The following is a 25,130-nucleotide window of genomic DNA, read 5'->3' as shown; positions in this document are numbered from 1 at the left end:
CATCTATTTCATTTCATTTCATTTCAAATTTCAATTGTTATTAAGTTGTCCATTTCAAATTGTGATATTAGGTTGTGCTATTACACGTGTGGGTGTCCAACGGAGTCTATTCCCACTTGAAGGGATCGGTTTCACATGTTAGCCCCCACACTTTGCCTATGGAATTGGCTAGAGATGAGCCCGTCATTGGCTGGAAGTTGTGCATAATGTTGGGACAGCCAAAGCTGATTATGTATCACATGCCACTCATGCCACCGAGTACACCCATGGTGAAAGAGTCTCCTGCAGGGATCCTTATGTGATTGCAGGGATCCTTATGTGATTGCAAGTATTAGGATGCGGTCTTTGCACAGGTCACTGTTGCATAGAGCACATGCCTCCCTCCCGAGGGTCTCATGCATGCATCTATTGCCGCCCCATTGGATAAGGGAAAGAGAAAACGGGAAGATGAGGGTCACCATGCCAAGAGACTAATTTAAAGCAGGTGAAAAATCTGTGAAGTTTGAAGCCTATCATGGTGATTGAGATATAAGCAAGGCAATGACTTTTATAGCCCAATTCGACATTGCCATCAATGTTGAAGTTTTCTCTGAGAAACCCAAGGTTCGCCGTGTAAGCATGTTTCTAAAGGTCTCGGCTGCCCATTGGTGGATCACGAAAAAGCTCTCTAGCAGCCCCGTTCAGACATGGGAGGACTTTAAAGAGAGATTTGATGCACAATTCTTGCCTCCCAATGCCGTGGAGAAAATCATGAGCAAGTGGGATAAGATTGACTAGAAGAACAATAAGTCCGTGCAAACATATGTAAACATGTTTTGGAAGATCTACTTGGAGGCCTCGCCATTCTTGCTTGTGGGTGAGCCCAAGAAGAAAAGAAAGATCAAGTTTGGACTTCAACCTATCTACAAGTCCAATCTTGATACTCACTACAATGCTACCTTGCACGACTATATAGCAGCTGCTCTTGCCACCGAGAAATTGGAGCATAAATTGCAACGTTCTAGTAAAGGAAACCATGCGTTCAAGGGAAAAGAGAGGGCTGGTCATAACCAGCAAAAGAGCGCATAGCATGCTAAACCTTTTGTGAAAGATGGAAAGAGTGGTGGGAAGGCTGAAAATATGCAACCAAAGGATGCCTCTCAGAAAAAGCACAAGTTTAGCCTCACTCCTGAGCAAAGGGAGGAATATGCCAAGCAGAGTAAATGCTTCTCATGTGGTAGCAAAAATCACATGTTTAGAGAATGCCCGCAACGTAAGAAAAAGGAAAAAGAGAAAAATGTGCATGCCGTTTCTGAAGTTCAAGGGAATACATAGCATGACAACAAAGAGAGAGTGGTATGTAAAGCATGGGGAGAGCTCAAAGATCAGCCCGCACTCTTTATGTTGGATGATTGTGCCACAGATAATTTCATTTATGTGGAAATGGCGGCCGCTTTAGGTATTAAAATAGGGGACATGGCACCCCAAATAGAAGCAGAGGCCACATTTGTGAGTAAAGAAGTGGAGGTAACCCGAAGCATTGGAAAGTTGAGAATACATATCCAAGGTTACCTCGATCATGAGAACGTTTTGGTTGCACCACTCAATGGATGTGATGTATTGCTTGGAAAACCATGGCATCACTGCATAGAGCCATGTAAGGAGTATAGAACCAATAGGATTACTTTAATGCATAAAGGCCACGGCCCACATGCAAGTTATAGATGTTGGCCATGAGGCAGACTCCATCCCAATTGTATCTCATATCCGGATTAATAAAGCAATGAAGAAGAGTGTTTCCACGTACTTGGTCTTTGTTTGTGATAAGGTTGAATGTAATGATGAATGTATAGATACTCTCACAAGTGAAAGGCTTAAATTTTTAACTCCATACAACCATTGCTTTGCAAATGCATTACCAGGAGAGCTACCTCCTGACTAAGATCATCGCATTGATTTTGTGCCAGGTAGCTCCCCACCAAATAGACCTGCATGATATAGGATAAGCAGAGCATAGCAAGAGGAGATTATGAAACAAGTGACGGAGCTTTTGGACCGAGGTTTGGTTCAACCAAGCTCTTCGCCATATTGCTTACCAATCTTGTTAGTGCAGAAGAAGGATGGTTCCTTTCGTATGTGCGGATTACCGGGCTTTAAATAAGCTTACTTTCAAGAACCGGTTCCCAATCCCACACACAGATGACATCCTCCATAAACTTGATGGGTCTTCATGTTTCAGTCGCGTTGACCTTAAGAGTGGGTGTTGCACCACACAATGTACACAAAACGGTATCCATGTTGTCATTTGTGCTATATGAGTTTTTGGTTATGTCGTTTGGTCTCACAAAAGCCCCGGCCATGTTCAATAGGACCATATATCACATTTTCCGGGAGCCTCGAAATTTCACAGGTGTGTTTTTCGATGATATCTTGGTATTTTCCAAGAATGAGCAAGGACACCGCCAACATTTGGCCATTTTATTTAAAGAGCTTCCTAAGCACAAGCTCTTCATTAATGCAAAAAAGAGTGAACTTTTCCTTTCGGAGATTCACTATTTGGGACATTGTTTCAAAGAATGGCGTCAAGATGGATCTTGCAAAGATTTAAGCCATTCGAAATTGGCTTGAGCTATCTTCCATATGTGAAGTACGAACGTTTTTGGGTTTATGCTCATATTACAAGCCTTTTATCAGACACTTTGCATGGATTGCTTCCCCATTGCATAAGCTCACTAAACAGAAGGAAGTCTTTAAGTGGACAGTTCATGAGAAAGAGGCATTCCTCCGCCTCAAGGATGCCATTATGAGTGGGCATGTGTTAGTAATTCTAGACTTGCAAAAACCTTTTTGTTTGGAGTGTGATGCATCCAAAAGTTGCATTGGGACTGTCCTAAATCAAGGACATGCAATAGCTTATGAAAGTCGCCGTTTGCATGACGAAGAACTTTCTTGGGCCATTTATTATGAGGAGTTTTGAGCTGTCTTAAAATATCCCATCGCTGTCTGGCTTTACTCTTATATGATGGAGGTTGTACGATATGAAATTTTCGAATACCGTACGATAAAATACGGTCTTTTTTTTTACACTTACAACCTATAGAGCTTCAAGCTTGAATGTGAGGGAAGGTTGGGGGGGGAGGAGTCTACAATGCTTGAGGAAACAGAACATGGATATGTGTCGCTCTCAGTTGGATCTCCCAATTGTCTCCAAAAAAGAACCTAGATGGGTAATGCAATACCAAGGGTCTCCCAGTGTAGTGTTTATGACTAAGGGACCGTCCTTGCACAAATACAGACAGTGCATCTAGGGTGATAGGTTTAGGGACACCTCTCTAGATCAAAATGGCCATGTCCAAATCTTCTCCCTCGTACGTAACTTGAGAATCTAAGTGTCTAGCCTACCTATACTACGGATCTCCAAGTGATGTAACAAGATTCTCTCATCCTACCAATCAAGTGTGCACTACCAGTCTACCTTGCCATATTTTTTAGGTCTCTCAACAACCCCATATGGAATACTGAGTGGACACGAAAGTTGCAAAGTATTGTAGGCATTTGGGATCTTCGTTAAGTAGGGTATCTATATTTTTTTTAAGCATTTGGGAAAAAAAAATTCAAAGTTTTTTTTTGAAAGGAAGGGGGAGAAAAAAAAACTCGTGCCGTACGATATCGTACGGTATCACACCGTATGAACCGTACGGTACGAATGGGTTCATACCGGTACGAGAAACAACTATGTCAAGACAAATCATCAAAGCCTAAGGTACTCCTTGACGCAAACAAAGCTTTCAGAGAAGCATACGAGGATGGCAAACTTCTTGTCTATTTTTCATTTTCATATTATGCACACTCCAAGAAAGAAGAATATGGTGGTAGATGCATTGTCTAGTCATATGTGGCTGCAATGGCAATTGCCTCACATGGGGACTTGTCTACCATGCATGAATTGTACCATACGGACGTTGGTTTTGGGTATATATCAACTAATTTAGTGGTTGGACATGCACATGCCCCTTATGTGATTAAAGAGGAAAATCTCATGAAGGATAACTGCCTATGTGTTGTGTCAAACATGAGGCAAAAGTTCATTGATGAGTGCCATGATCCTCCGTATGCAAGACATAGAGGTATAATGCCTACTGCATATGCGCATGATTAAGCGTTACTTCTTTTGATCAAGAATGCGCAAATATATAGAGACATATGTGCGTGCATGTATCACTTGCCAGAAAGTCAAGCTTGACAGGCAAAAGGCTCCTGGTTTGCTTCAGCCTTTGCCTCTACCCTTATAGCCATGGGAAAGTAAGGCAATGGATTTATCATGGGCCATTGATTGCGTTCCGGCTTGCATTGCTTGATCATTGGATGATTCACAACGCCGTTCGTGTGAGTCTATTGTGCAAGTATGTGAGGCCAAAGCTAGAAGAGCTTGCACACAAAAGGACCGCCAAGGTTGATGGGCTAGAGAAAGTTCTTCAACCAAAGCGAATTGTGTTTCACAAGGAGAGAAAGCTACCTGCCGGTAAGCTTTCATCCAGATACTTTGTGAAGTTAAAGAACTATTTGCCGATCGTCGCAAAATGGGTTGATGAAGACTACTTCAAAGATTACCCATATCTTCTTTGGGTGTATTTGGAGCCTTTTCAGTTGAGGTCAACTGTTTAAAAGCCGGGGGGGATGTCACCATTTGTCTGTCCAGGTGGTCTTCCCCTATTTCGTGCCAAGGTCTGGGAGGCCAGGGACCTTTGTGTTGCCCGTACAAAGGCCAGGACTCGCTATGCAAGGCCAGGCCTGGTGTCACCCGTAGTGTGGCCAGATGTCATGTGCACAGAGTGTATCTACCGTGTGCAACACGCACACAAGACTAGCTTCGAGGCTTGGGGAAGCTTGGAGCTAGGCAGGCTGATTGGTGAGCTGAGGTAGGGATAGATTAACGGGCAAGCACCCAAGTGTGGACGCCCGGTGACCGGCCAAGAGCCTATAAAAGGATGGCCAAGGTCGGTCAGTTGGTCATAGAGTCTCGCGAGTCTTTGCAAGAGCTCTACGGTCAGGAGCCTGGATCTAGTGCAGACGTGCACCTACTTCATGCAGCTGAGGCCGACAGCAATCTCGAGGCCCGCGACGGTAGTTCCGTGGCAGTATGGGACATCACGGGGTGGAGATTGGTCGGCGCGTCTTGCTAGTTAACTAAGGTCGTGGCTCTGTGGGGACAACCAAGACTTGTGCCCATGGCTGTCATGGTTGGGTGGTGAGTCAGGCCTGCACCCCCTTCATGTTGTTTGGCTTTGTTTTGCAAGTTTCAAGTCATGTTTCAGGAGTGCTCTACAAGGAGATCCGTGGGGATTTGACACCAGGCCTCATGTCACCCGTAGAAGGGAACCCATGGGGGTTGTACCCCTCCACCAAATCTTCTCCACGACTCTCTCCTAATCTCTCTCCTAGAGGTGGGCGTGGTGTTCCCTTCTCTCTCCTTGGCTGAAAGTCGACTATCTCTCTCTTTCTGTTGGTCAACTACTCCCCTTGTGGATAGTTACCCTACCTGCTCAAAACCCTTCTGTACCTACTGTATCGATTGTACCACCTACTGTACCTGCTAGAAACCCTACTATACCTGTTGTAACACGTGTACTTCCTACTGTACCTGCTGGAAACCCTACTATACTTGCTATACCACCCAACCTGTACGAAGATCAATCTTCTTAAATACTTGGCTCCCGACAACCTATCTATTATTAAATCGTCCGCTCGAGGAAGCCGATGCTTATTCTCAATTGTAACCTTATTCAACTTTTTATAGTTGGCACACATCCTCCAAGTTCCATCTTTTTTATGCTTCAAAAGCATTGGAGCTCCCCAAGGGGATTTGCGGTTCCAAATCTGTCCCATTCTAAGATATTCCAACAACTGTCGGACAATCTCATCCTCTTCCAACTGGCCCATCCTATAAGGTGCTATGCTCACAGGTTGAGACCTTGGAATTCAATCAATCCTATGGTTAACCGACTGACTAGGCAATAAACCATGAGGTAACTCTACAGGGAAAACATTAGCAAGCTCTGCTTTGATGCTTTCTAACTCTCGTGTCTCCCAAACATCAAATTTACTAGATTTAAAAGCAGAAGTAACATTAGATGAAAGAGGATCAAGAACACATTGAAACACTTCATAATCACAACACGAACTCTTTATTATATTATCAAGTTCTGCAAAGTTTACAAAAGTAGAGGGTGGGACTCCAAAATCACCCTTGAGACAAACTGCCAGTAAAAAAAGACAACATATGATTGATTCTTCCAGTCCACATGGACGTCACGGTTATAAAACCATTCTTTGCTATAATAATATCTACCCTATCTAGATTCATCCACAAAAAAATCTAGACTATTTGAATAACTCTGGATAGTAATAGGCAACTGGTCACACATATGTCCCACATTTGTCCATGTCTCGTTGGCAAGATGGCACGATAAACATGATCACTTTGCCAGATCTTCACTTCCAGTGCTTCTTGGATCAAATAGGATGCGTACAATTTTCCCCAACAATGATCCATACATGCGTATGAGATCATTAGGTTAGAAAACTGCCATGTTAAAGTTACAATCCATGCAAGAAATATGTTCTAAAACTATGGTATAAATGGAAGTAATCTTAGGATTAGCTGTGATCTCGGTCATGTGATCTCCTTGTGCCTTCTGCTTGGCTGAAATCTACTTTTACGCCAAGGGACAGCTCCCTTTTTAATAGCCCGTCTGGCCACATACAAAGCACCAGCCCTCCCACATGTTCTAGAGGCTCTCCTTGGTCTTCTGAGTCTTCTTTGCACTAGGGTCTTCTGCTTCTCAGAAACACTTTTCTTACTCTTGCCGGCAATTGTATCTTCATGATTTTTTGCAAACCAGATGGCATCCTCCAAATTTTTGCAGCCGTTGTTCCTCACTTGAAGCTTATGGTTGGGGGACAATCCCCGCATAAAGAAACCAAGTAGGGTGACTACATCCGTATGTGTTGCTTTTGCATGTAACTCCCTAAACTGGTGCAAGTGGGTGTCAAAAGATGTGGTTTTCATATCGATGTCTGTAAATCTGGATACCACATCATACTCATCCTCCTACTGGAGGAACTCATCCCTGAACATCTGCTCCAAATCAGCCCACATTGTAGGCTTGTTCTGAAGCTCTTTCCACCATGACAAGGCTTTTCCTTTCAGGAGGCCTTGTACCATCTGTATCTTCCGAGAATCCTAGAAGGGATGCATTTCAAAATGAACATTCTACTTATTCAGCCATGCATCAACTATCTCCTGTGTTCTCGCCTTCTCCCCCGAAAAGGCCTCTGGGGTAAGGAAAGGAGCAGCTCAAATGGGTCCTACAGGTGCGGGAGTACTCGCAACCTCCTTCTGTAGGATGATAATCTGCTGATGCAAAGTAGAAATCTCCTTCCGGGGAGTGGCTACTTCTGTCCTCCCCTACTTTTGTAAAGCAGTTATCTCTGCTCGAAGGTTGCGCATCTCGCTGTCAAAATATACTTTGTCAATAACTTCTATTTCTTCCTCCTCAGTGTCCTCTTGAGTCTCTTCATGGTCAAGATGCCTATCATCCGCTCCCTATCTTCGCATTTCCGATCAGGATCAGAGGGATCATCGGTGAAAGTGAGAGGTGTGGAGGACGCCATGGGAAAGAGAGAGAGGCAAGAGAAAAGAAAGCAAGGGTTATACCTGTCGTTGCAGAAAAAAAAAAACGAAGAGATATGAGTGCTGATTCTGAATTTGCAGAAAAGCAAAGAGAAAACCACCAAAAGATCGGTGATACAAACTCTGCGATTAAGGTGTTAACCCTTACCTCAACTTTCCCGAGTTCCGTGTACAGAAAGCACAGTACGATCTCTGTCCCTCGCTGGTTTTGTCCCATGCTGAAGTTTGGAAAAGTCGCTTGGATAATTCGGCGGTGTATATGAGGTATGTATTTATAAAAGTGAGTGCTTTTTTGTTTTGTGAAAACCAAAACAACGCACTGTTTACAGCTAAAACATGTCTTTTTTTAACAAAAAACTGGGCACCCCCTCTATATGCTGAAAAAACATGTGCAGCTCAAAAAAGCTAGCGCACCGTGTTTTAACCACACACACACACACACACAAAAAAAAAACAAGCAACGAAGGCCCCAAATCAGGCATCATCCTAAAATTTAAATCAACCCAAGTTGACCAGGACTGAATCGGCCCCCAATCAAGCACACACACATGGCAATTTTCCTTGGGCGAGAATCTGGGCAACCCGTCAGAAAAGCTCAAGCTCATGTTTGCCATGCTTTTTCTAAAACAGGCCCGGCTTCTGTGTGCTTGCTACCACCACCTCTGCTCACAGCCTGTGTGTATGCACCTCTCCAAGTTGGCCAGGACTGAATCGGCTCCCAATCCAGCACACACACACGGCAATTTTCCTTTGGCGAGAATCTGGACAGCCCGTCAGAAAAGCCCACACTCATGTTTGCCATGTTTTTTCTAAAACATGGCCCGGCTTCTCTGTGCTTGCCACCTCTGCTCACAGCCTGTGTATGCGCCTGAGCTCCACCACTCACCAGCAAGCACGGGTGAGCTTCCGGCGCCTCATGCAGAGGAAGAAGCGTGCCTATCAAGCCACACTTGTGCAAGAACTATACCACCTGTTTTTGGGACGGGTCTGCAAGGAGGCTTGGAGGCTCTTCCAGGATCATCACACACCGACTCCAATTACCTCACCCGACACTTGGCATACCTATGCCGCTTCCCTCTACCACATCCCCGGACAGCCACCTCTCCCTCATCCACGTGAGCCTTGACCCCCCCATTCATCCTCCTCCAACTTGAGTATGGTTAGAGATGCCATTGCCATGATGCAGAATGGGAGAGCACAAGATCAAAATGGGCTGCTTGCCGAGCATTTTTCCCCATGCGAGGGATGTGTTGGGTCCACTTTTGGTTCATATGTTAACAGAGCAGTATGCGAGAGTTTTCCCGACAGTTTGTCCTCAAATACCATTGCCATAGACACATGGAATGTTGTTCCCGGATGCTTGGAACGTGGGAACACCACTTAGCACATGTGGGGAGCGTGGGAACGTGTGAGGCGTATGGTCACACAACTCACATTCCAAGAACGGATGTGTGTGGGGAACTTGGAATGGAACGGAATGTCATTACCTCTCATTCCTATAGCTATTAAGTTACATAATGTCCACATTTTCTATCTTGCAATCTCTCTCTCTCTCTCTCTCTCTCTCTCTCTCTCTCTCTCTTTAGAGTTTAGACTCTCTCTCTCTCCCTCTGCTATGTCTACCTCATTGTCACTTTCAATGGCCCACGCTTCACCATGCTTCCTGCGGCACATGCCAGAGTGACACGGGGATATGCAACCTTGAGCTTACTTGAGCGGCAGTGCTTCCAAGCACATTTGCAAGAGCCCAAGACGAAGGGCTGGCTTTTTGACACCCTCGTCACACCAGCCTTGATGTATGGAGCAGCCTTCTGGGGACCAGATTTATCCAATGAGGATTGGCAACGAGTTGAGAGGCCCCAAGTCATGATGTTCTCTCGTATGATCCGCAGCAAACCATTAGTCTCGACTCCCACACCAAATTATCCAGGCAGAGTTTGCTGCAGCCCCGATGGTAGTGGATGCACTCTTCCAGACGGTCACATGGATCCCCACAAGTAGCCCAGGTACGCACTAATTTCCACTTGGTTCTCAGTATATGGGCTCTTCATGGACTGCCCCCCCCAATCCCCCCCCCCCCCCCCCCCCAGTATAGTTTGGACTCCCCTTTTCTCCGGCTCTCTCACAAGAATACCAACTGGGTTATCCGGTTAGATCTTCTCAGCCTCTACACTCATTGCACATGGATCACACCTCTAGAAGTCCCCACGAAGATGCACTTCTACAGAGCTCACTTCCTCACACTCACTCAGGATGGATTCATCCAGCAGCCAGGCTACTTGAGAGTTCACATGTCCCATGCCATGCGGATTGCAATTTGCCAAATATGGGTTTCATCCCACCGCCTCAGAGTGGAGACAAGTAGAGCTGAGCACATCTTCAAAGCCAGGAAGCTCATACGGAGACCCAAAGAGAAGAGGATCTACCAATTATGCCACACAGAGGTTGAGACGGAGGAGCATTACATATGTCGCTGCCCAGTATACTATGAGATCCGCGGGAGGTTTCACTCTCTATTTCGTAAGAGATATTGTCCACTCTCCAAGATCATTGACTTCCAGGACCAGCGTTGCCTAGGCCTCTTCTTGCTTGAGCTCTGCAAACACAGGGACACCTTCTTGAGAGAGCTTCGGCCCCAGCCACCACGCCCCCTCCCTCACTAGCCAACCGTCACCAGTCCCAAAAGGTGGAGGACAATGATATAGTGGATCTCGTGGACCCTCCACGAGCTGCTCCAGACCTACCTCGCCCGAGAGGAGTTACCTCGAACCGAGCCCCCGCACTCCAACGTGCCCGACGTCCCCGGCCATCGGCCACGATCACCTCATCAACTCCAAATCCAAGACATGGTCCACCGCCATCGCTGAGGAAGACCTCTCGTCCATACTCATTAGCCCCATGCTTGATATTTTGGAGAGTGGTATACCATCTACTCGGAGCTCATGCTGCTCTCATGTTTCTATGTTCTTAGTATTCCATGATGATTTTCTATGGACAGTTTTGTATCACCCCAGTGAGATAGCTATGTTTATGTTTTCTTTCTATTTTATTTTCCATTCCATGATGAGATATGCCATGGACATTATTGTATCACTTTGGTCTCATAGGCCCATTGGGTTTTTTAGTAGACGCTCTCTCTCTCTCTCTCTCTCTCTCTCTCTCACACACACACACACACACACACACCTGATAATCCAGCCAGAGTTTGCTATAGCCCCAATGGTAGTGGAGGCACTCTTCCAGACAGTCACGTACCTTCATCGCATCAGTCACATGGATCCCCAGAGGTACCCGAGGCTTGCCCTGGAGTCCTCCAAACAGCTAGCACTTGAGGGGCACTTTGGAGTATGGTATGCACTGGTTTCCACTTGGTTCTCAGTATACAAGCACTGCATGGACCGCCTACCCCCCCTTCAGTACAGTTTGGACTCCCCTTTTTTGCGGTTGTCTTTCGAGGATACCAACTGCGTTATCCGGTCAAATCTTCTTAGCCTCTACACACATTGCACATGGATCACACCCCCGGAGCTCCCCACGAAGATGCACTTTTACAGAGACCATTTCCTCACACTCACTAAGGATGGATTCATCCAACAGCCGGGCTACTTGAGTGTTCACATGTCCCATGCCATGCGGATTGCGATTGGCCAGATACGGGTTTCTTCCCACCGCCTCAGAGTGGAGACATGTAGAGCTGAGCGCATCTTCAGAGCCGGGAAGCTCGTACGGACACCCAGAGAGGAGAGGATCTGCCGGCTATGCCACACAGAGGTTGAGATGGAGGAGCATTACATATGCCGCTGCCCAGTATACTATGAGATCCGCAGGAGGCTTCACTGTCTATTTCGTGAGGGATTCGGTCCACTCTCCAGGATCATTGACTTCCAAGACCAGCGTTGCCTGGGCCTCTTCCTGCTTAAGCTCCACAAACACAGGGACACCTTCTTGAGACACAGGCCCCAGCCACCCCGCCCACTCCCTCGGCAGCCAACCATCACCAGTTTCTTCCCGACCCAGGAGGTGGAGGAAACCAACATAGTGGATCTTGTGGACCCTCCACAAGCTGCTTTGGACCTACCTCGCTCGAGAGGAGTTACCTCAAACCAAGCCTCTACACTCCAGCGTGCCCGACGCCCTCGAATCCCCCGTCGGCTACGATCACCTCATCAGCTCCAGATCCAGGACATGCTCCACTGACATCGAGCTACCTTTCCACCTGACATAGCTGAGGAAGACCTCTCGGCCATACTCGTCAACCCCATGCTTGACATTTTGGAGAGTGGTATACCATCTACTTGGAGCCGATGTTGCTCCCATGTTTTTATGTTCTTAGTTTTCCATGACGAGTTTCCATGGACAGTTTTGTATCACCCCAATGAGATAGCTATATTTATGTTTTATTTTCCATTCCATGATGAGATATGCCATGGACATTATTGTACCACTTTGGTCTCATAGGCCCATTGGGTCTTTAGTAGACGCTTAATATCTCTCTCTCTCTCTCTCTCTCTCTCTCTCTCTCTCTCTCTCTCTCTCTTCATAATAGAAGATATGTTACCAAAATTACTTTAGAAATGGCCACATGGCTGCCATGTGATGTACCATGTTTCCCTCACTAATTACTCTGAACCACAGGTGTAGCTCGAAGTACCCTCATCCAATATATAGCCGTGTCATTCTCCACCAAATGAGCTCACTGCAAGGAAGAGACTTGCCACAATAGTAGCCCTTTTATACGACCTATGTGAGCTATAATACCAACTTTTGCATCAAATATGAAGGCATTCCTAGTTAACGAGATATGCCACGAACCTGTCCACCTAGAAAACTGAATATTCTAGGTTATCTGGCCCATTCGGAATCTTGCCAAAAATCCAATCTTTAACCTTTACGGGCCTATCGGTCAATGGAGTCCATACGCGAGAAAGGAAATCCCACACCTTCTTTTCCACCCGACATGAAATGAAAAGATGTAGACATGGTTCCAAGCGTGTAGTACAAAACACACAATTACCAAAAGCAATCCGCCGCTTTCGCAACTGGTCCCCTAATGGTAGGCCTCCAACTAGCATGCGCCATAGGAACACCTTCCCTTGATATGGAATCGTAGACCACAAGCCGCCTATGCATGTGTGGCTCAAAGTGAAACAATCCATTATGATTAACATGATATCTTTTTTCTTGCCTTTATTGCCATGGACGGGCAAAGCTTTGCAGCAGATACAATAGCCAATTCGATTTATGCTATGTAAAAGAGCAGGAAATAAGCCAGGGCAGTTAGATGTGGATTTCTTGGGAACTTTCCGAAGAAGAGTGGAGAGGCAGCCCTATTAGATGTCAGATTACATATGGTCGCTAGGAGATGGTCTTTATTGCAAGATATGTGTGTATCTCAAGAGCCATGGGTGGTAATGGCTAAGGTCCTCATAGAGGAGGCCGCACTTGTACATGGTAATACTAGGATTCATGGTACGTGGTGGGATATAGTAAATGTTCCCAACAGGTGCGAGTGGTGGCTTCACCTCTCCTTTATCATTTGATGATCTCATGGAAGGAGGTGTTGGCACACACTAAATAGAAGCCTTCCGATCAGTGTACCATATGATGGTAGAAGATAAGCGTTGGATCACTGAGAAGGCTAATAGGGTATGGAACATCAGGAAGAGTACGGCTTGGTGGAAGGAAGTAATCTTACAGCAACCCTGAGATTTCCAATACACAAACTTATAATTTATCCTTGCAGAAATCCATGCCAACAAAGCCTGTGAATCAATATCAACTCCAATCGGATAACCAAGTGGCGTGTGATGCATCCCCTTTGTATGACTTGCCGATTCCATCCCAAACCAAGCAAATTGCTCTCAGTACAACTTATTAGAGCAAATTTCTACATATTAATGCATAACTCTAAAGTAAGACCAAAAGAATCCCAAACAGCCATAGCCTTCTGAACATTATCTCTTTGAGCCTTAAGGAACATGAAAGAATCATATGTCAATGCCTAGCCGACCATCTGCTTGGAAGCCCTACAGCTTCACCATCCTCCAATAGCATATCCAGTCAAAATAAGATTGGATGTGTAACAATTGCAAACAAGAGAGGACTAAGTGGACATCCCCGCCTGACCAATCTCGTCAAATGAATGGGCTCAGTCACCCGACCATTAACCATAAGCCTAGCCATTGCATGTTGGCTAATAGTATAAATCAAAGAAGACATGCAAGGGCCAAATCCCATGGCCTGCATAAGCTATGAAAGAAAAGACCAACTAACGTGATCATAAGCCTTGTCAATATCTAGTTGAATCATAACCACCTCTTGCCTTGAAGCCCTTGCATAATCAATTCCAATTTGTACATTCAGTATATTATGCAAAATATTCTAATCTTTAATAAATCCATATTGCCTTGGATGAATCAAAGTATAAAGAAAACTCTCTCTCTCTCTCTCTCTCTCTCTCTCTAGGTGCCAGTAGTATCATCTTTATTTTTCATTTTCTGGGTTTTTTTATCCAGACATTGTATCAGATCCACCATGATGTAACTTTTGGTCTCATAGGTCATTATGGCCTTTTGAAGACGTTAATATAACATTTCATTTCATTTCATTCTCTCTCTCTCTCTCTCTCTCTCTCTCTCTCTCTCTCTCTCTCTCTCTCTCTCTCTCTCTCTCGATGACGTGTCGTTCTTGTTCCCATTCCGAGTCCAAACGTCCCCGTTCCACGTTCCAAAAATCGGGCCTTGTTCCCACTCCCGTTCCATGTGACTATGACCATTGTGCTCATTCCGAAGGCAGGTGACCCCACTACAGGACTATTATGATCGGTCACACATTGGCCAAGATCTATGGATCGAGCTTTGAGCATGAGCTCGGCAGATGGGCCGAGGAGCAAGACTAAGAGTACCAAGGCAGACAGGTTTTCAGAGAGGACACTCCACACTAGATCGCATTTTCACATTACAGGGTATAATTGAGGAAGGGAGAGCTCATGGGCATCACATATACAGGTGCTTTGTGGATTTCCACAAGACTTTTGACACCATCCCACAGCCCAGATTAATGAGGAGACTGCAGGATATGGGAGTACCACCAGATGTGCTTCGAGGGAAATTCACGTACAAGTCCGTCACTAGTAGAGTACAGGCCCCGCGGGTGGGGGGGGGGGGGGGGGGCGGGGGAGTTGTGACTCAGATGTCATACACAGCACTATCGGAGTGAAACAAGGCTGCCCCCTATCTCCTACTCTGTTTGGGCTATACATTGATGAGATATCTAACTACATAGATAGACAGGGAGGATCAGGAGCATAGCTAGTAGGAGTCTTGATACCTATCTTGTTGTATGCAGATGACATTGTCCTTATCTCTAATTCACCAGAGGGGCTACACAGGAACTTGGATGCATTAGGGGCTTTTGCGAGGATCGAGACCTCACGGTGAACCTTGGGAAAACTAAGGTTATGATCTTTAACACATCCCCACAATGGGTAGATAGATCCGCACCTCAGTTTACATATAGTAGGTCCCCCATGGAGTATGTGGTCTATTAGGTATATCTTGGGATCACTTTTGTTGGGCCTCAGTTCTCTATGCAGAAGGCAGCTGAAACCAGATTAATGTGAGGGTATGCAGCTCTGGGCTCACTTGAGAGGCATTGCTCATAGATACAGTTTCAGGAGCCGAGGAAGAAACTCTCGGTGTTGGACACATTAGTCACACCTACATTATTGTATGGAGCTCCCATTTGGGGTCCCAATTTATACCACCACAAGAGGATATTGAGAAGGGAGTCAGCTATGACAGATACAAGAGAGGTATATGATACATGGTAGGTGATGGAGAGGCCACTAGTGATTATGAACTCGCAAATGGCATGAGCTTGTGCAAGCGGAGATGGGGACTGCCCCTATCGTGATAGAGGCTCTTTTCCAGACAGTCACATACTGGCACAGACTATGGGAGCTCCCACCAGATAGATACCCCCGGCTTGCCCTAGAGTCCTCGAGACAACTGACACTTCATGTACATGCAGTGTTGGTATGCAGATGTGAGCAGTTGCTTTGGTTTGCATGGCATGCAGATGGGGGCACTCCCACCATTTCAGTACAGCATAGAGGCCCCTTCCTTTGCTCTCAGCCGCATAGAATTGAATAGGGTGATCAGGCAGGACATTGTGATATTGGATACTCAGAGGACCTGGTATCCACCCCTCCAACCCCTAGGGACGAAGTTGGCTTATTACAGCAACCATCCTCTTCACATGACGGAGGACAGCTTCATCATACACCTGCATTGCATAGATACACATCTCTCAATCGGGGTGCAGTGTGCGATTGGATAGATCCGCACCTCGTCCCACCAGTTGAGAGTGGAAACAGCCAGATATGGGCTAAGAGAAGCTGCACCAAAGGACAGGACATGCCAGATTTGTCATACAGAGGCTAAAACAAAGGCTTATTATATATGCAGATGCCTAGTATACTATGAGATCAACAAGAGGTTCCACTGCCTCTTCCGAGAGGGATTTGGACCACTCTCTAGGATCCTAGATTTTCCAAACCAGAGATGCCTGGGGCTCTTTCTTCTGGAGCTCCGCAAACACAAGGAATCCCTACTACCACCCAAATCAACTGCACCTGCTCGAGGACCAGCACAGAGAGCTCTCATTGACTTCTTCCAGACTAGAGCCCCGAGAGCAAATCCACCCACTCCCCCGACCTCCAGGCTAATGCAAGAGCCCGACCAAGAGGAGTAACATTAGATAGAGCCACCGAGCTATGCAGAGCCTGATGCCCCCGACATAGTGGCCGCCGCCAACACTCACGTCACCTCAGGAGGACCAGAGCCATCATTTTCCGCCATTGTCACAAATACAGAAGCATGTGCACAAAAAAACAAATACAGAAGCGTGTGCACAAAAAAAACAAAAACTTATCCCATACATGACATCATGGCATCATACATAGCATCTAACAATATCATCATCATACTTTGAAATCACTGAAACAACAATATGAAAACCTGCACAAGACACAGCACTAGGGACAGAAGTTATCTTTATTACCAACAAAGTGTTCCAGTACAAGAGAACGGGTGCCAGAGAGTAAATACTCTTCACACAGGCACCAGATCATCCAGAATAAGATGAAAACAAATCAAACAATTGCATGAGTCCTCAAACTCAAGCTTCCAAGAGTTCCTCGTGCACAACCACACTCTAGTACGTGATCACACCCTATAGCAATGGTGTTGTCCCAAATAACCAACCATGAAAACCTTGGCTCTGGCCACCCGAAGGTTCCACCCTTAGAGCCACAGGCTTCACGTAGGTTTAGAGACTATTTGCCTCAAATCTGTCGCGAAGAACCTTGCTGAATTGGACTGGACAGCACTGTTTTCAGCCCACAAACATGCTGTACGGGTCACCCTAAGAGATGAGATGGGTGCCCTATTGTTTGCCTTGAACTCGGGCCTTCGGAGCATCAAAGTTCATCCCAAAAACCTGCTGTACCGCAGTCGACCAGCCTTGTAAAAGGGGTCGCCTGCTTCAAGGGAGAGAGAGAGAGAGAGAGAGAAGAATCGCTTTTGCTTGTAGAAGTTGTGGAGGCAAGCGACCAGCTTTAAATCAGCCCTGTCAGTAGTCGACCAGCTCTCCCAAGCTGTTTTGCATGCCCAACTCACATCTTTCTCAAGCCCAGGGTGTTCCACCTCCAAAAACAGCTAGAAAGGGGGGCGCTTAGCTGATTTTGACCCTCCCCTCCCAGAATAGCAACTCGGGATTTGAGTAATGGCCAAATTTTATTAAAAACTGGTCCTCTTGATGTGAACACTTTAAAAGTTGTCCACCCAAACTTAAGTGTATGTGAACGCTTTATAATTTGTCCCCCCAAATTTAAGTGTATGTGAACACCTGCACTCATAAACCTTAGTATAATAAAATATAAGCTGTAAATTGAGTTTGGGGTCACTTACCACCTGCAAAACACATAAGACCACCGCCTCAATCCCAAACAAGTGTGCACACACTCGTCCACAGGTTTCCAGGCATCCCCGAAGCCCATGGACAATCACAAGCAAAAATACCGAGTATTGTCCACGCAGTCAAGACAAGTCATTCATACATGTCAAAACACACACAAATGCTTTATGCATAATATTCTAGATTCCATCTCCCGATTTATTCATCTTGTACCGAACCCTTCTCGAGCACCACCCATACAGGTATAAAGAATGCTCACCAGGGTGTCCACCCTTCCATGAGACTTCATCAGCATGCCAGGAACTCTCACCAGGGTATCCACCCCCCCATGTACTGAGTCATGCTAGGAACTCACACCACAATATCCCAAGAGCTCACACCAGGATCTCAATCCTTCCATGGAGTCCTTCCACATGTACTAAAACATGCCTAGAACACACAACAAGGTCTATACCTACCCTTCCATGGTGTTCCTCCACATGTGTATAGTCAGAAATATAACAACCACCGCAAGACTTTCTCCCGCCGGCTCAACCTTACCACATTGGGTACTATGTTGCAACACCCTATGTTAGATATTCTTGGCTAATGCGAGAGCTTGAAGCTCTTTGTTTTTTACCAATATTTTCTTTTATTTTTGCTTTCAATACCATGATGATGTATTCCATGGACCTGATGTAACATTTCGGTCTCATAGGTCATTTTGGCCTTTCGAAGACGTTAATATAACTTTCTTTCTTTCTATCCTCCTTTCTCTCCCCAATAGAGTTTTGCAAGCCACGTGTTACCCATCGGCCACACCGAATTGACCCATCTTCCCACCAACGCAAAACACTGAACAAAGTGTGCATGATGTTCTCTACACACAACTACACGGGCCGAAAGGCTCCCTACTCTCTGCCACCCCCTTTATACTTACGTATCAAACATATGCAAAGGCAAGTACCTCAACAGAGGTTCGCGTGGCGAGACAAAAACAAGAGAGAACTTCAGATTCCTCTGCAAATCGATATGCGCCACCATCCCACACCCAATGCATCTGCAGAGCCGTCTACAAACTACCCCCATGCTTGACATCCTGGATGGCCCCCTCCTCCTACCGAGAGGTTAGCTTCCTCTGAAAACCCTAGCACATAGGCACAAGTGTTCTACAATTGGTATCAAATCCTAGCGAACCTGCAAATTTTTTTCTTTTCTGGCACCCATGTGCATTGACTGCTTGGATAAGGTACAACCCCTAGATTACAAGAGTACACAAGGTAGGGTTGTATGATGATGATGATCCCATTTTGTATCATATGGCTCGGATTTGACATTCCCAACTCATAGCTCTAGTCTTTGTTTTCTTTTGTACCATGATGAGATTACAAATTTACATGGACACTATTGTATTACTTTTGGTCTCACAGACCCATTGGGTCTTTTGAAGACTCTCTCTCTCTCTCTCTACAGAGCCACTGAATTATGAAAAACACGATGCCCGAGACCCCATGGCCCTCGCCCATAGCCTCGTCACCACAGGAGGATTCAGGCCATCATCTACATCGTAGGACCTCCTCGCGCCAGCTCAGGTTTACCACCTTGAGAACCATGTCACAGCGGCCCATGAGGGATGTATTACGGTGATATGAGAGCTCTCTGCTCATGTGCCTAGATCAGATTTTATAGCTCTAGATTTTTGTTATCTTTCTTTATTACTATTTTGTACCCAGCATGATGTACCTCATGGATATGATGTAACCTTTTGGTCTCATAGATCATTTTGGCCTTTTGAAGACGTTAATACAACTTTCTTTCTTTCTCTCCCCCACATTCCTAATCTCAACCCCACAAACTTATCACACCTACCCCAACCTACCTCTACCACCCTCTTTACCATACATAATGCTATTAAAGTCATACATAAACTGCAGCATGTGAAGGCCATGGACCACAAGGACTTACTAGCTGACCGTATTGCCATACATAATGGTACTAAAGTCATACATAAACTACAGCATGCGAAGGCCACGGACCACGAGGACTTACTAGCTGAGAATATCGCTCACACCTATGACACTTTGGCTCCCTTCCTAGCTGATATGTTTGATATAGCCCTTTGCCAAGGTTTTATACTCGCTTGGTTAAATAGCACCATTGTGCCGATCCATAAATCCCCAGACTGCTTAGATCCAAATAACTACCGCACCATCACGATTGTGCCGATCCATAAATCCCCGGACATTGTGCCGATCCATAAATCCCCGGACTGCTTAGATCCAAATAACTACCGCACCATCACGATTGGCCAAACATTAGCCAAACTTTACGGATTAGTGATCGAGTCCAAGGTCACCACCTTTGCAAAGAGACATGGGCACAAGACTAGGACACACGCACGTTTGCGGAGAATCTATTCTACCCTAGATTATGACTTTACATTGAGACCCATCATTGAGGAGGCACGGGCGGTAGGTTTACTATTGCTTTGTGGAACTCCGCAAGGCCATTGATACTATACCCTAAGCACGTCTTCTTAGATGCCTTCTAGATTTGGCCCATCCACTGGAAATGATATGGAGAGTCATGGCATTGTACGAGTCCGTGACAGGGAGAGTCCGAGCACCACGAGGCATGTCAGATGTGATCACTAGCACCATAGGGATGAAGTAAGGATGCCCTCTCTCTCCGACACTAGCACCATAGGTGTGAAGTGAGGATGCCCTCTCTCTCTCTCTCTCTCTCTCTCTCTCTCTCTCTCTCTCTCTTTGGCATTTACATAGATGGGATCTCTTGTTGGATTACCGGCTATGGAGGCTTCTGTACTACAGCCGTCATGACTATGATACTGATGGAGATATGGAGAGAGAGAGAGGGAGAGAGAGAGAGAGAGTATACATGACTAAGATTGGGCACAAAGTACACTGTTGATTAATTGATTTGTGAGTACATTGGTGCCCCTTTTATGGGCTGAAAGTACAACCTCTTCTTTCACCTTATTAAATGAGGTGTGACATCACTACTTACCTCAAGGGAAGATTCCTAGGCTAAGAGACTGTTCCCACACTTAACTCCAATTTCCCAACAAACCCCCCTTTGGAGTGAAGCAGTGGTGAGACTCTTACGCAAAAAAGTTTCATTAACTACTGTTCTTTCGAGTCCCCCCTAGGCTGATTCACCACTCAACACCTCCCGTGTTGTGGTAACAGAATCCCGAGTAAACCTAGTCAAAGTATAGCCATTAGCAACTAATCTTTGTCACCCTCCCCCTTACTTTTATGAAATCTCAGAGTTGGAACATATAAAATAAAGAAAAAGTACACATTTTGGGGGACGACCCAAGCTGAGGACCCTTATTGACTCAAACACACACAACTAAAACATAAAAATGTGGAAGGTGCACAGACTTCCTATACATGATGTTTGCTGGTGTAGATTCTCTTCTAGCGGCCAAACAGTGGATGGTTGGCTCATCATTTTAGGCCCGAGGGAAAGGGCAAAGCACCCGAAGGACTCTCAATGTATCGGTGGAGGCTTCAATTTGATAAAAGAGACGTTAGATTAAAGAAGCCCTAAAATTTGTCAACTGCAGTGGCTTCAATTGAGTGTCAATGCCTCAATTTCTCAGAAAGCCCAAAATGTGAGAGGATGCAAGTACCTTTAATTAGCCAATTTTGGCTTCAATTTTACAAACCCCCAAATAAGGAATTTGCAGGGCCCTTAATTAGGGGTTAATGGTACAATTTTTCAAAAACCCCCAAATATTATGACAATTGTAGCATCTAATTAGACAATTTCAGAGAAAATTAAGGAAATCCCCAAAATGCTACAAACCCTAATTTTTCGCAGGTACAATCAACAGGCTGATAATGTTGATGTTTGCGTGTTGATGTGGAGGATCACGTTTGTGGTGCTATCTTTTTTGCAAACTGCAGATCTGGTGAGTGGCGCATACAAATGCTAACGAGGCTTCGAAACCTTTCCAGTCTGCGCTCATGGCGGTGACGTGTGTAAGGTTGAGATGGAGCAGTCAGAAGCGAGCATGCGGCCGAAGTTGGCAATGACTTCAAGCCTTTTAATTGAATAAGGCTTTAATAAAGTTAAGGCTTAAAGATCACACGTGGAAGCTGGGCGGTGAACTTGGTGGCAAGCGCAGCAAGACGGCCAGCATCAGGCACGAAAGGGCGCAAGAGTGAAAAGAGAATACAAAACAAGTTGAACAAGGAGATCAGGCTAGCGAATGCAGCCAAGGCTGACGAAGAGGCAGAATGCAGGTCAGCACCAAGATGGTCGAGGTTGAGCAAATGGATTGGGGTGAAAACCAAGCTCTGATACCAATGTTGGATCAACAGCTATGGAGGCTTTTGCATACAGCCGTCGTGACTATGATACTAATGGAGAGAGAGAGAGAGAGAGAGAGAGAGAGAGAGAGAGAGAGAGAGAGAGAGAGTACGCATGACTAAGATTGGGCACAAAGTACATTGTTGACTAATTGATTGGTGAGTACATTCGTGCCCCTTTTATGGGCTGAAAGTACAACCTCTTCTTTGACCTTATTAAACGAGGTGTGACATCACTACTTACCTCAAGGGAAGATTCCTAGGCTAAGAGATTGTTCCCACACTTTACTCCGATTTCCCAACATCTCTATCACTAGCACCTACTCCATCCAACAAAGATCCTTCAAAGATACAGAAGTGCCCCTCCAAAGGCAATGGATGTGAAGAACATGTATACAATCATAGATGTTGAGGACCCACTTTGATCTCCTCACATTGAATCATTGTCGCATTGTACCACTTGCACTTACAAGGCTGTTGTTTGTTTCGCTCAGCTCTAATTGGGTTTTTTCATCATTTGTTTTCCATGATCCTTTCACTTCATGGACACATTATAACACTTTTGGTCTCATAGACCCTTTGGGCTTTTGTGAATGTTAATAGTATTCTCTCTCTCTCTCTCTCTCTCTCTCTCTCTCTCTCGCATAACCCTAATCAGAATTTCCCAAGGATCAAGTGGGTCAAGGCCGATGATTAGATACTTTGGGCAAGGATCTATAGATCGAGGCCAAAAGATGAAGTGGAATGCTTGAGGACAAGTGGTCCGAAGGATAGCAATAGACATGGTAGCATGAGGACGCATATCATCACTCCCAAGCTGTAAGTGTGAGTGCTAGTATGAGGCAAGCAGCCAAAGGAAGGCTCAGTTCGTGGGTTAAGCCAAATTGGCGAGAGAGCCCAATGGTGTGTATGCTTGGGGGAACAAGCTGTGTGGACGAGTGTGCTGTATTTCATATCGGATTCAATGCCTAGTTTTATCAGGGTCTTCATTACCTGGTGCCATGTAGTGTCAACAGGTGGCTGCCTCCTTAGCTGATGTGCATCAAAGTCTAGCACACCATGATCTCTCAAGCGCACCTACAAGCACAACACAATGGGATTGATGCTTCCCTGCCACAGCCGTCCTTACATACATCAAACCTCTCAGATAGAGATGTTCATACCCGCAAAAAGGCTCGAATCAGTTGCAGGTTACCAGTAGAACCTCCAAGTGCTGCCTGTGACCGATAATATATTCAAACAATGCTTGTCTCACAAACACTTCAGCAGAAGTTGAAAACAACCTATTCCACAAAAAAATTAACCTGTGCTGGGTGACTTTGTATAGTATCGCGAATGTATTTTTCATGACCTCCTTCCAGGTGATGCCTAGCACCGATTATCAGTTGCATTTTCCTCGTCATACTTCCAGACCTGTCAACATCCTCTGAAAGTAGACACTGAAACAAGAGTAGCAAGCTAACATGAGAATCAACTACAAACCAAGGTCCATGCACAAAAACAAAGCATCACAGCCAAAGGCTTGCCATCTACAGCATTTCAAAATTACGTGCATCAATGAGAGCTCACGGTTCAGAAACCATCAACATGACTCTTGCTCCTAACCTGTATGAGGTGCCAAATTTTCCGCATAGTAACTGATTTTGGACTCTGTGCATCCTCTGCCACACTTTCACATGCTTCCCTGAATGCAGCTGCTGCCTGAAGACAGCTTATGATTTAGAGATGTGCAAGTGCTGATTGAATAATAGAGAAGAGGGCCTCGTCTAATTACACAAGATTGATTAGACAAGCCAGAGTTGGTTGTCTAGGACAAAAGCATATAACTGTATAATGTAACATGTTTCTTTTTTTTTAAAGGTAAATTAAGCTGCCTGATGAACAGCAAAAGGCCCAATGGTTTCAATTCTTAAGCAAGATTGTTGATTCTTCCTACGAAATGGCACACCATACAAAAAACAGAGGTTTGTAAAAGGAGAGAAGTGTACCACAAGACCACTGTTCATGCTGCCACCTTTCTCAACCATATCATAGAAACAATCAAGCACATTTGTATTGGCACTTAACTAAGGTATTCAAACCCCCACTGACCAAGAAACTGAGCCATCTCCATTCTTTCTAGTGCTAGAAAGGACACATCTGGAACCGTAATGGCATCAATGATGCACCCTCAACCCCAGTTCCATAAGCTAATAGCACATACCATCACAAGGTCGCCATTGAGGGGCAGGGGCCGCAGGGTGGGACAAAACACGACGACTAGCCGTTGTGTGTGATAAGGAGCCTCCCCATATCTTAAAGAAGCCTCTTCGTACCACCTAGACTCTTCTTAGGCTAGAGAGACACGGGTGTGACAGCACAGCAGCTGCAGCAAAAATGGCTCACACATCATGTAAAGGTACAGTGTGTATGGTAAGCACTGGAAAAACACAGTATGTTCAGTATTTCCATACACCACCTTGTTTGCATAATGATTTAAAATGCATGCAAATCCTATAAGACAATAATCTTCGAAAGGAAAATCATTCTGTTAGGTCCAATTTGAGAAGGGGGAAGAGGGAGGGAGAGAGGGAGGGCGGCAGGGGGGAGGAGGAAAAAATTTTGGGGAATTCGGGAAATATAGGCTGCCGACTAGCTGCCCAGGCTCCGTTATGGCCTAGATGCTGCCTTGTATGGGCTGGCCATGCCATGGCCTGGCCCATAGGCTTGTCTATATGCAACTAATGCAAACCTACTGCTATGGCTAGACTTCTACATGCACTAACTGATGAATTCTCCAAGTGGGTAAGAGGATTGACACATGCAAACTCTCTATGGCTGTGGAGACTGACCTGTGTAGCTCGTGCCTGTGTCTTGAACTTGGGCTCACGATGGGATCACGGCATACAACAAGATATTGCTAAAAAGGTAAATCCTACTGATGAATGATGCACTAATGTAGAGCCATTGTGTCACATAGCACTCCAATGTAGGGTGCATGTTACATTCCCTCCTGCTTAGCTTAGCGGCAAGTTCGTTGCTTCCAAGTAGTTTGCCAGGAGAGCTAGGGGTGCTTGGGGAAGAACTCTTCATCGAGCCATACCGCTTCATGGGTACCTTGGTCTCGAAACTTCGTGTAGAATTGTCTGTCTTTGACCGGATACATGCTTCCACCTGTGGAG

General features: G+C 45.5%; 1 protein-coding gene across 2 annotated transcripts in view; it reads right to left on the bottom strand.

The window, feature by feature from the left end:
- The window catches only part of LOC147619767 (nuclear pore complex protein NUP93A-like), a 110,253-nt gene that overhangs the window by 61,117 nt on the left and 24,006 nt on the right, over positions 1-25,130 (bottom strand). For both annotated transcript variants that reach the window (XM_086825601.1, XM_086825602.1), the window contains exons 7-10: positions 23,575-23,670; positions 23,274-23,408; positions 23,133-23,186; positions 22,963-23,046 (exon numbers count right to left, since the gene is read on the bottom strand). In XM_086825601.1, coding sequence (XP_086681727.1) covers positions 22,963-23,046; positions 23,133-23,186; positions 23,274-23,408; positions 23,575-23,670 — 369 coding nt within the window. The remainder of the gene's footprint in view (positions 1-22,962; positions 23,047-23,132; positions 23,187-23,273; positions 23,409-23,574; positions 23,671-25,130) is intronic.

Source organism: Cibotium barometz, chromosome 32 (assembly GCF_041138505.1).
Source record: "Cibotium barometz isolate CiBa-2024 chromosome 32, ASM4113850v1, whole genome shotgun sequence".
In the NCBI taxonomy this organism is placed as follows: domain Eukaryota; kingdom Viridiplantae; phylum Streptophyta; class Polypodiopsida; order Cyatheales; family Cibotiaceae; genus Cibotium; species Cibotium barometz.
This window is presented reverse-complemented; position numbering and strand designations above follow the sequence as displayed.